Source organism: Penaeus monodon, chromosome 3 (assembly GCF_015228065.2).
Source record: "Penaeus monodon isolate SGIC_2016 chromosome 3, NSTDA_Pmon_1, whole genome shotgun sequence".
NCBI classification, from domain to species: Eukaryota; Metazoa; Arthropoda; class Malacostraca; order Decapoda; family Penaeidae; genus Penaeus; species Penaeus monodon.
In genome coordinates this window covers 36452358-36464857 of record NC_051388.1, presented here as the reverse complement: position 1 = coordinate 36464857, position 12500 = coordinate 36452358, and the positions used below count along the sequence as shown (strand labels likewise).

The window sequence follows — 12500 nt, the reverse complement described above, 5'->3', positions numbered from 1 at the left end:
TGTGTATTTTTAGTTATTACATTGAACTTATAGTAGCCTGGTTATGGTCATTAGAGTCTATTTCAATAAATAAGGTATGTTGCTTGCTGTGTACAAGATTGAATGTGATTTTATTGATGGTTAAAAAAAAAAAAAAAAAAAAACTCCTTTTTTTGAATTTTATTTTTATTTAATATTGTTATGCAGTGATTTTACAAGGCTGCTACCACCCATGGCTTCAGTTCTCCCCTTATTTGTGTCATATTTCAAGACAGAGTGCCAAAAGACAATGTGAGTAGTGACATGAGGAGTCAGATCACATCAACAAGAGTGAAGATTATTACAGGTTCATATCAAACATCACGTTCTCCTTCAGGCAATTACATTTATTATATTGTTCTATATAAAGAACATTATAAAATGTAATGCACGCATCATCATAACATGTTGTGAATAATCTGAAGCCGTGCCCAAAGTTATCATTGATAAACAAGTTATATAGGGTTCATTTTTATATACACATGAAATTCAAAGATATTTGTTTCGTTATAAACGCAACAAACAATAGTTATTTCATGTCTAATGCTCTCCTTCCACTTTGCAGAGCATGCGGGCCCTGGGGGAAGCATTGCTTGGGTCATCCACTACGTTCACACATGGATGTCATTGAAAATAAGTCCCTTCAGAGCTCTAGATAGAGTTCGCCAGCACCCACTCCTGATCCCCGCATGCAGATGTACCCTCGAGAAGGCACTCGTCAGGTTGCACAAGCAGGTGAGGAAGAGGGATGAAAGATCCATGATGAGGTGAGAGGAAAAGTTGGAAGCGCACTTGCAGATGCCAGAGCAGATGGAAGGTACATAAGCTGCTATGGAAATAGTGGGTTAGAAGTGACTGTATATCAGAAAGGGTGAGGGAAAAGGTAGACTGCACTCCATAAGCATTGTTGATTTTTTAGCTTATTCATAATTTTCCAGAAACATTAATCAAGAAAAGAGTGATTGAGTTTGTTTATGTGTACATTTGATTCATAGACAATTCTCAAACTGTTTATCTCTCCTGTAACACAATTCCAAATTCATCTTTCAGTAATAAAGGCCCTGCAAAACCAGAGACGCGTGGAGATCAGTGGGGCTTGCTAGTGGAGAACATTGCATACTTGGAAGACACTCACGGAATGCAGTCTCTCATGATACCTCGTTCAAGCACTCAACTCCACCCGAAGGCATTATCTCATCTCTTATGTTTATACCCCTACTGTAGGTTAGTTAAGAGTTTTGGAGCTTAATACTTGAATGGGGTGTATATTTTTATATTCTATATCTATCTACTCTCTACCTATCTTATATATGTACGTACACACACACACCGACACACACACCCACACACCACACCACACAACACACACACACACCACACACACACACACCACACACACACACACACACACACACACACACACAACACACAGCCACACACACACACACACACACAGCCACACACACACACACACACAGCCACACACACACACACACACAGCCACACACACACACAGCCACACACACACACACAGCCACACACAACACCACCACAGCCACACACACACACAGCCACACACACACACAGCCAAACACACACACAGCCACACACACACACAGACACACACACACACACCACACACACACACAGCCACACACCACACAGCCACACACACACACAGCCACCACACACACACAGCCACACACACACACAGCCACACACACACACAGCCACACACACACACAGCCACACACACACACAGCCACACACACACACAGCCACACACACACACAGCCACACACACACACAGCCACACACACACACAGCCACACACACACACAGCCACACACACACACAGCCACACACACACACAGCCACACACACACACACACACACACACACACACACACCCCACACAACACACCCCCCACACACACACACCACACACACACAGCCACACACACACACAGCCACACAACACACACAGCCACACACACACACACAGCCACACACACACACACAGCCACACACACACACAGCCACACACACACACAGCCACACACACACACAGCCACCACACACACAGCCACACACACACACACACACACAACACACACACACACACACACACACACACACACACACACACACACAAAAAAACACACTAAATATATATACATATATGTATATATATATCATCAGAAATACATGTATTTCTGATGAAGATATGATCAAAACTGGTCAAACACATCTCTTGTATTGTGAAGATATTAATTCTCATTCATACCTTTTACACATATATATGTATGTATTTTTTTTCCTACCACTTCCTTTTCTTTTTGTTCTAGTTTCCTTATTATCAAAGGATTTTTTTTTCCTCCATCTATTTCCTTTTCTTATTCTTCCTTCTTTCCTCTTTCTCTTCTCCCCTTTCTTCCTATTCTGGCTCTTCTTTCTGTTTTTTAACAGCCATTCAGTTGCATTCAACCAGTTTCTTATGACAAATAACTAATTGCAAAGCATTGAGCTACAAAGTGCATCATGAGATTTTTTTATTTTTGTTTTGTATAGAATCATACTATGAGTATCCTCTTTTTTCATCATGTAAAACTCCCCACAAAATTCATGTGCATATGCCTTCTCCTCTTGCCCTCTAGAGTGGTTGTGGCGGTGTCGCATCCGTGGCTACCTGCTGCGTTCAGTGGCTGTGTGCTGCGCTCTGGTGTCAGTAGCAGTGGTGTGGTCTGAGCTCACCTTCTTCAGCACATCTCCCACCATCTCACTCTTTGCTGTCTTTGTCAACCTCGCAAAGGCCAGCTACGATTACTTCACCATCGAGGTAAGGGGAGGGAACGCTTGGGACTTTTTTAGCTATTTGTTTGTGTATCAACTTTATTTCTTAATTTATATTTATTTTTTTATTTCATAGTTATTATTCCTTTATTAGGAGGAGTTGTGGTGCATGATATAAAAGATAGGGTTTGGCAAGAAATATACCTTAGGAACCTGCAGATTAAGTTTAGGACTAAGAAACTGTTGATCATTTGATTATAGAATTTTAGTGTTAAAGCAATAAAAGGACTTACTTTATAATATCTATATATATTTTTAATCTATTTTTCTTTGTTTAATAAAAACTTCCAGGTCATATCATCCCTAACCATGGCCTACATTGCTCTGTGTGCATACTCAACCCTCTTCAAGATCCGTGTACTCAACCTGTATTACCTGGCTCCACACCACCAGACAGATGAGTACTCACTCATCTTCTCTGGGATGATGCTGTGTCGACTCACCCCTCCAATGTGCCTCAACTTCCTCTCCCTCATTCATATGGACTCGCATGTCATCAAAGTCCATACGGACGAAACACATTACACGCAGGTGAGGGAATGTGGGGCTGTGGATGGATAGGTAGGGAGGTGGTTGTGGAATCCATCATCACCATCATCACCATCATCACCATCATCACCATCATCACCATCATCATCATCATCATCATCATCATCATCATCATCATCATCATCATCATCACCATCATCACCATCATCATCATCATCATCATCATCATCATCATCATCATCATCATCATCATCATCATCATCATCATCATCATCATCATCATCATCATCATCTGTTGTGTGTGTGTGTGTGTGTGTGTGTGTGTGTGTGTGTGTGTGTGTGTGTGTGTGTGTGTGTGTGTGTGTGTGTGTGTGTGTGTGTGTGTGTGTGTGTGTGTGTGTGTGTGTGTGTGTGTGTGTGTGTGTGTGTGTGTGTGTGTGTGTGTGTGTGTGTGTGTGTGTTTTACTTCTGTGTCTCTAATTATTTTAAATTATCCTTATTATCATATTATTTGATTGATGAATTGTAAAACTTATGTTTACCATAGATGAATTTTCCTGTGTGTTACTTTGTAGCTTCCAATTATGTCTTTCATCAACTCTTATCAAAATTGTTACATATTTTACAGCTTTAGTGCTTCTTCCTTTGTGCAGATAATGGGCCATATGGATGTGATCAAAATTATCAGTGATGGCTTCAACATCTACTTCCCAATGATGATAGTTGCCCTGTGTCTTGCCACCTACTACAGCCTAGGCTCACGGCTCCTCTCTGCACTGGGCTTCCAACAGTTCATGTCAGATGATGACCTCACTTCTGACCTCATCGAAGAAGGAAAGACACTTGTGAATAGAGGTACTTAGGCCTTATCTCATTATTTGTGTTTTTTATTTATGAAAGTTTAGTATTGTAAAGATTTTAAATAGTTTTGAAATATTAAAAGTGTCCTTTTTTTATTGACTGTAAGTTGAGAATAGTTAGTAGGAGATAGAGGAATGAACTCAAGGATATAATGGTCTTCTGTTCAAAGTTGTAAGACGAGTCTTGCTTGAATATCACAAATGAATGATCATTAAGCCAACACTGGAGCAATGCTTATTCATATGAGAAGAGAGCCATATAATCTGTAATCAGCAAATTTATGGACATTCTAGGAATTATACAAATCTTCTAATGTTCTTCAGCCTCTGCATATTTACCATCCATCTACAAAAAATTTTAGGGTCTTGTGTGTAACTGGCTGAGAGATTCATCTGGTTACTAAAATATCTGGTTGATTCCCAACAGAGACACGGGGACGCCAGAGGCAAGAAGACAATGCTGCTCGTCGCAGGGAGTTTGCAGAGAGGGGTTTGGGGGTGGTGAGTCATCTGCCAGTATGTACAGGTGAGTGTTCCTAAAATTTATGCATAAAAGCAAAATAGCTTATTTGTGCTCATTAAGGGCTTAGATATTTTGTTCATTATGTGCTAAGATATTTTTCACCCCTAATATTACATCATCTGCAATTATGAATAGATTTCAAAATAGTGAGAAGGTATCATTGAACACATATAGCCATATGCGGCAGATCAAGTGGTTTGTTTTGAAAGCTATACAGGTTAAAGATATAGTTTGATTTATCATCTACTCACCACTTATTCCCACTCAGATCTGCCCGTCAACGTGCCGAGGAGCTAGTGCGTCCCATAAAACGTGGGGGACTCTTCTGAGTCAGCCCACCTGGAGCTCCTCGGGGGCTCAGACAATATTGCCGACTATTCATCCCACACAACCACCTCCTCCTTGACCCTTGAGGATGAGATGGAAGCTGGGCGGGGTAGTGCTAGGATCTCTGGTTTTTCTGGCCTAGCACAGTACTCAAGGGCTAGGACTCACAAGCCTGACAAAGGTCTGTTTGATGATGTCTGAGCCAGCCATGGTTTGAGTACTGAAGAACTATCATGTCTTGTAATATGGAAGATGTCCATGTTCATGTAAGTTAGAAATGTAGGTGGCCATAAGTACTGTGTTCTTATTTAGTTTATTATATTCAATGGTAATGTGTACATCTGTGTGAGAGAGAGAGTGAGATAGAGAGAGAGAATGTGTGTGTTCATGTGTGTAGGTCTGTGTGGGCTTATGTGCATCCTGCCATGCCAAACTATGCCCAGATATTCAGAATTTTGAGAAGGTTCTTTGTATCCATATTCCTTCAGAATAAGACTGAAAGCTATTCCCTGACAATTACTGATGTCCCCTTGTCTCTTTCTCTTTTTCCCCTCTTTTCATATTGTTGTCCTTAATTCTCTCCCCTTCCTCCTCACTGTTGTCAGGTCCTCCAAGAACTCACAAGCTCTTTTACATCCATTTCTGGTCTTCAAAAAGTGGCAGCAAGCTAAAGGTGTTTGATGTTTTTTAACATATAAATTATATATATTATATATATATATATATATATATATATATATATATATATATAATATATATATATATATATATATATATATATATATATATATATATATATATATATATATATATATATATATATATATATATATATATATATTATACATATATATATATATATATCTATATATATAATATATATATATATATATATATATATATATATATATATATAATATATATATATATATATATATATATATATATGTATATATGTATATATAGATATATAGATTATATATATATATATATATATATATATATATATATATATATATATATTTATATATATAATATATATATATTTTATATTATATATATATATAAAAATATAAAAAAATTTTATATATATGTTAAAAAACAATCAAAACCCCCTTTAACCCTTGCTCCCAACTTTTTGAAGACCAAAAAGGTTTGTAAAAGGGGCTTGTGAGTTTTGGAGGACCGAAAAACAGTAAAGGGGAAGGGAGAAAAAATTAAGGCCCAACAATATGAAAAAAAAGGGGGAAAAAAAAGAAAGAGAAAAGGGGGACATCATAATTGTCAGGGAATAGCTTTCGTCTTTTTCTAAAGGGAATATGGATAAAAAAGAACCTTCTCAAAATTCTGAATACCCTGGATAGTTTGGCATGGAGGATGCAAAAATAAGCCCAAAACGACCTACAAAATAAAAAAAAACCAAATTTCTCTCTCTCTATCTCACTCTCTCTCCCCCCACAGATGTACACATTCCCAAATGAATTTTAATAAACTAAATAAGAAAACATTTATTAGGGGGCCACCTAATTTCTAATTTACATAAACCCTGGACATCTTCCTATTAAAAAGACAGATAGTTCTCAGTCCCAAAAACCATGGTGGCCCAGACTTTCATCAAACAGACCTTTGTAAGGCGGTGAGCCCTACCCTTTGAGTATTTGGCGGGGCCGGGAAAAAACCAGAACCCTAGAAATCCCCGCCCAGTTTAATTTTAACCCCTAAAGGGGTCAAGGAGGAGGGGGGTTTGGGGGGAGAAAGCCCGGCAAATTGTCTGAGCCCCGAGGAGCTCCAGGGGGGCTGACCCCAAAAGGGTTTCCTACGTTTTATGGGACGCACTAGCTCCTCGGAAAGTTGAGGGGCAGTCTGAGGGGAATAATTTGGTGAGTAGAGGGAATAAATAAAAACATATTTTTAAAACCTGTATTTTTTTAAAAAACAAACCACTTGATCGCCGCATATGGCTTTTATGTTTTCCCAATGAAAAACCTTCTCACTATTTTGAAATTTATTCAAAATTTGGGCAGTGATGTAATTTTGGGGTTTTGTAAAAAAAATATCTTAGCACATAATAAAACAAAAAATCTAACCCCTTAAAAGGAGCACAAAAAAAGTTTTTTTGGCTTTTATCCCAAAAAAATTTTAGGAACACTCCCCTTTGTACAAAATGGCAGATGACTCACCCCCCCCCAAACCCTCTCTGAAACTCCCTGCGACGAGCACCCATTGTCTTCTTGCCCCTCTGGCGTCGCCGTGCCCTCGTTGGGAATCAACCAGATATTTTAAAACCAGATGAATCTCCAGCCAGTTACACACAAGACCCTAAAATTTTTTTGTAGAGGGAGGGTTTAAATATCAAGGTGAAAAACCTTAGAAGATTTTTTATAATTCCAGAATGCCCAAAAATTTTGCTGATTACAGATTATTTTGGGCTCTTTTTTCTAAATTGAATAAGCTTTTGCTCCAGTGTTGGCTTAATATCTTTCCTTTGGGGAATTCAAGCAAAAACGTTTTACAACTTTGAAAAAAGGGACCATTAATCCTTGATTTTTGCTTCCTCTACCCCATACTAACTATTCTCAATTTACGTCAAAAAAAAAAAGGGAAATTTTTTAAATTTTAAAAAAATTTTTAAAACCCTTTAAAAATACTAAATTTTTCCATAAATAAAAAACACAAAAAATGGGGAAAAGGGCCCTAAGTCCCTCTATTAAAAAGTGTTTTTCCTTTCCCTTCGATGGGGGTCAGAATTTTGAGGTCATCACTGACATAAAACTTTTGGAAGCCCAGTGAAGAGAGGAGCCGTGACCCTTTAGGCTGTAGTAGGTGGCAAACCCCAGGGCAACTTTTCATCTTTGGGGAAAGGGTAATTTTAAAAGCCATCATTTGAAAAATTTTGATCACATCCATAGGGGCCCATTATCTGCAAAAAGGGAAAAAAAGCATTTAAAGTTTGAAAAAATATGTAACAATTTTGATAAGATTTTGGTTTGAAAGACAAAATTGGAAGCTCCCAAAATAAAAAAACAGGGAAAAATTTTATCTATGGTAAAAAAAAAGTTTACAATTCATCAATAAAAAAATATGATAATAAGGATTTAATTTTAAATAATTTGAAAACACAGAAGTAAAAAAACACACACACACACACACACAAACACACACACACAACCAAAGACAAACACAAGCAAAGCACAAGCCAAGCATTTCACACACACATACACATACAATCCCCATAAGCATACACACAATACACCACACCACACACACAACACAACACACACCACCACACACACACACAAAACACACACCCCACACACACAAACACAACAAACAAGCACAAGCCAAGCACAAGCACCCCAAACATACACACACCATACACATAACATAGCAAACACACACACACACACACAACCACACACGCCCACACACACACCCGCACACACAAATACACACACCAAACACACACACACACACAAAAACACACACACACACCACACACAACACACAAAATGATGGATGATGATGATGATGATGATTGATGATGATGGTGATGATTGGGGATGATGATGAGATGAGAGATGATGATGAGATGATGATGATGATGAGGGGGATGATGGTGATGGGTGGTGGATGATGGTGATGATGGTGATGATGGTGATGATGGTGATGGTGAGGTTTATGGTGGTGGTGGGGATGGTGGTTATGGTGGTGATGGTGGGTGGGGTGATGATGGTAATGATGGATTCCCAAAAACCACCTCCCTACTATCCATCCACAGCCCCACATTTCCCCCACCTGCGTTTTAATGTGTTTCGTCCCGTAGGACTTTGAGACATGGGGAGTCCATTTTTGAATGAGGGAGAGGAAGTTGAGGAAAATTTTGGGGGGGTGAGTCGGGCACAGGGATTTATCCCCCAGGAAAATGAGTGAGTACTAATTGGGTTTTGGGGGTGTGGAAACCAGGTAAATTTCGGGTTTAGACACGGATCTTGAAGAGGGTTTTAGTATGGACACAGAGCAAAAGTAGGGGCCCTGGGTTTGGGATGATAGAACCCGGAAGTTTTTTTTAAAAAAAAGAAGAAATAGAAATTTAAAAAAAATATATAGATATTATAAAGTAAGTCCTTTTTATTTCTTTTAAAACTACAAAATTTTATAATCAAATGATCAAAGTTTCTTAGCCTAAACTTAAAACTGCCGGGTTTCCCAAGGTTTTATTTTTTTTCCCAAAAACCCCATCTTTTATACATTTCAAAAACAACTCCTCTAATAAAAGGGAAAATAAATATGAAATAAAAAAAAAAATATAAATTAAGAAATAAAGTTTTATACAAAAAACAAAAAGCTAAAAAAATCCCCAAACGTTTCCCCCCCCTTACCTCCCCATGGTGAAGTAATCGTACTGGCCCTTTTCGAGGTTGACAAAGACAGCAAAGAGTGAGATGGTGGGGGATGGCTGAAAAAGGTGAGTCAGACCACACCACTTTTATGGGCCCAGAGCGCAGCACACAGCCACTGAAAGCAGGGAGGTAGCCACCCGGGTGGACCCCCGCCACAACCCCCTTGAGGGCCCAAAAGGAGAAGGCATATGACATGAATTTTGTGGGGAGTTTTACATGGGTGAAAAAAAGAGGATACTCATAGTAGGGTTCTATTTCAAAAAAAAAAATAAAAAAATTTTGAAGCACTTTGTAGCTCAATGCTTTTCAATTAGTTATTTGTCCCTAAGAAAAATGGTTTTAAGCAACTGAAAGGCTGTTAAAAAACCCGAAAGAAGAGCCCCGAATAGGAAGAAAGGGGGAGAAGAGAAAAAAGGAAAGAAGGGAAAAAATAAGAAAAAAAAATAGATGGAGGAAAAAAAAATCCTTTGATTTAATTTTTGGAAAATAAAAAAAAAAGAAAAAAAGGGAAAGTGGTAGGAAAAAAAATACATACAAATATGTGAAAAAGGGATGAATGGAATTAATATTTTTCACAATACAAGAGAGTGTTTTACCAGTTTTTATCATATCTTCATCAGAAATACATGTATTTTGAGGGTATATATAAATAAAATGTATATATATTTAGTGGTTTTGTGTGTGTTGTGTGTGTGGTTTTTGTTTTGGGTGTGTGTGTGTGTGTGTGTGTGTGGCTGTGTGTTTTTGTGTGGCTTTTTGGGGCGTGTTGGGGGGGTGGTTGTGTGTGTGTGGCTGTGTGGGGTTTGGCGTGTGGGTGTGGGGTGTGTGGGGTGGGTGGCTGTGGGGGTTTTGTGGCGGGTGTGTGTGTGGCTTGTGGCTGTGTGGTGTGGGTTTTGTGTGTGTTTTGGCTGTGTGGTGTGTGGGGTTTTGTGTTTTGTGTGCGGGTGTGTGTGTGTGGTGTGTGTGTGTGTGGCTTGTGTGGGGGTGTGGCTGTGGTGGTGGTGGGGTGGGGGCTGTGTGTGTGTGTGTGCTGTTGTGTGGGGTGTGTGGCTGTTTTGTGTGTGTGGCTGTGTGTTTTGTGGCTGTGTGGGGTGGGTGTTGTGTGGGGGTGTGTTGTGTGTGTGTCTGTGTGTGTGTGGCTGTGTGTGTGTGGCTGTGTGTGTGTGTGGCTGTGTGTGTGTGTGTGTCTGTGTGTGTGTGTGTGTGTGTGTGTGGCTGTGTGTGTGTGTGTGTGTGCTGTGTGTGTGTGTGTGTGTGTGTGTGTGTGTGTGTGTGTGTGTGTGTACGTACATATATATGATAGGTAGATAGGTAGATAGATATAGATATAGATATACACACATTCAAGTATTAAGCTCCAAAACTCTTAAACTAACCTACAGTAGGGGTATAAACATAAGAGATGAGATAATGCCTTCGGGGTGGAGTTGAGTGCTTGAACGAGGTATCATGAGAGACTGCATTCCGGTGAGTGTCTTCCAAGTATGCAATGTTCTCCACTAGCAAGCCCCACTGAGTCTCCACGCGTCTCTGGTTTTGCAGGGCCTTTATTAACTGGAAAGATGAATTTGGAATTGTGTTACAGGAGAGATAAACAGTTTGAGAATTGTCTATGAATCAAATGTACACATAAACAAACTCAATCACTCTTTTCTTGATTAATGTTTCTGGAAAATTATGAATAAGCTAAAAAATCAACAATGCTTATGGAGTGCAGTCTACCTTTTCCCTCACCCTTTCTGATATACAGTCACTTCTAACCCACTATTTCCATAGCAGCTTATGTAACCTTCCATCTGCTCTGGCATCTGCAAGTGCAGCTTCCAACTTTTCCTCTCACCTCATCATGGATCTTTCATCCCTCTTCCTCACCTGCTTGTGCAACCTGACGAGTGCCTTCTCGGAGGGTACATCTGCATGCGGGGAGTCAGGAGTGGGGTGCTGGCGAACTCTATCTAGGAGCTCTGAAGGGACCTTATTTTCAATGACATCCATGTGTGAACGTAGTGGATGACCCAAGCCAATGCTTCCCCCCAGGGCCCGCATGCTCTGCAAAGTGGAAGGAGAGCATTAGACAGGAAATAACTATTGTTGTGTGCGTTATATAACGAAACAAATATCTTTGAATTTCATGTGTATATAAAAATGAACCCTATATAACTTGTTTATCAATGATAACTTGGTCACGGCTTCAGATTATTCACATCATGTTATGATGATGCGTGCATTACATTTTATAATGTTCTTTATATAGAACAATATAATAAATGTAATTGCCTGAAGGAGAACGTGATGTGTTGATATGAACCTGTAAGTAATCTTCACTCTTGTTGATGTGATCTGACTCCTCATGTCAACTACTCACATTGTCTTTTGGCACTCTGTCTTGAAATATGACACAAATAAGGGGAGAACTGAAGCCATGGGTGGTAGCAGCCTTGTATATCACTGCATACAATATTCAATAAAACTAAAATTCAAGAAAAGGAGTTTTTTTTTTTTTTTTTTTTTAACCATCAATAAAATCACATTCAATCTTGTACACAGCAAGCAACATACCTTATTTATTGAAATAGACTCTAATGACCATAACCAGGCTACTATAAGTTCAATGTAATAACTAAAAATACACATCAAACACCTTTGAATATTCCACCAAAAATAAAATCATGCTGTGCATACAAGTGACAAAAAATAATATATATGTTTGTTGGTGTGGCGTGGCAAGCGCTATGCACCAACTGCACCTGTAAAAGATTCCGGAGGCAATCCCAGTCGGCTTCACATAGTACCCAGAGCAGAAGCCAAGTGAACCCCATATTCTCCTGGAGGTAATAATGTATAAGGACAAAAGAAAGGAAGAGAAGAAAAAAAAACTCAAAAGGGAAATAGGGAAAATACATATAACATATACATTACCTGTAGCAAATCACTGACATGCTCATTAGCTTCAGCTTTTTCTGGAAGCTTGCTGCACGGAAGTAGCAGATGAGTGTGTGCAGGGGAGGCGGAGTGCCAAATGGAGGGGGG

At 39.1% G+C, this 12500-nt stretch overlaps 1 protein-coding gene and 1 pseudogene across 1 annotated transcript in view; one reads left to right on the top strand and one right to left on the bottom strand.

Moving 5' to 3' along the window:
* The window catches only part of LOC119586119, a 6656-nt pseudogene extending 912 nt beyond the window's left edge, over positions 1–5744 (top strand).
* Positions 5745–10841: 5097 nt separating this feature from the next.
* Positions 10842–12500, bottom strand: part of LOC119586107 (G-protein coupled receptor-associated protein LMBRD2-like) — a 4061-nt gene continuing 2402 nt past the window's right edge. The window contains exons 2-4 of the mRNA XM_037934802.1: positions 12390–12441; positions 11343–11519; positions 10842–11024 (exon numbers count right to left, since the gene is read on the bottom strand). Of these exons, the coding sequence (XP_037790730.1) occupies positions 10842–11024; positions 11343–11519; positions 12390–12441 (412 nt within the window). The remainder of the gene's footprint in view (positions 11025–11342; positions 11520–12389; positions 12442–12500) is intronic.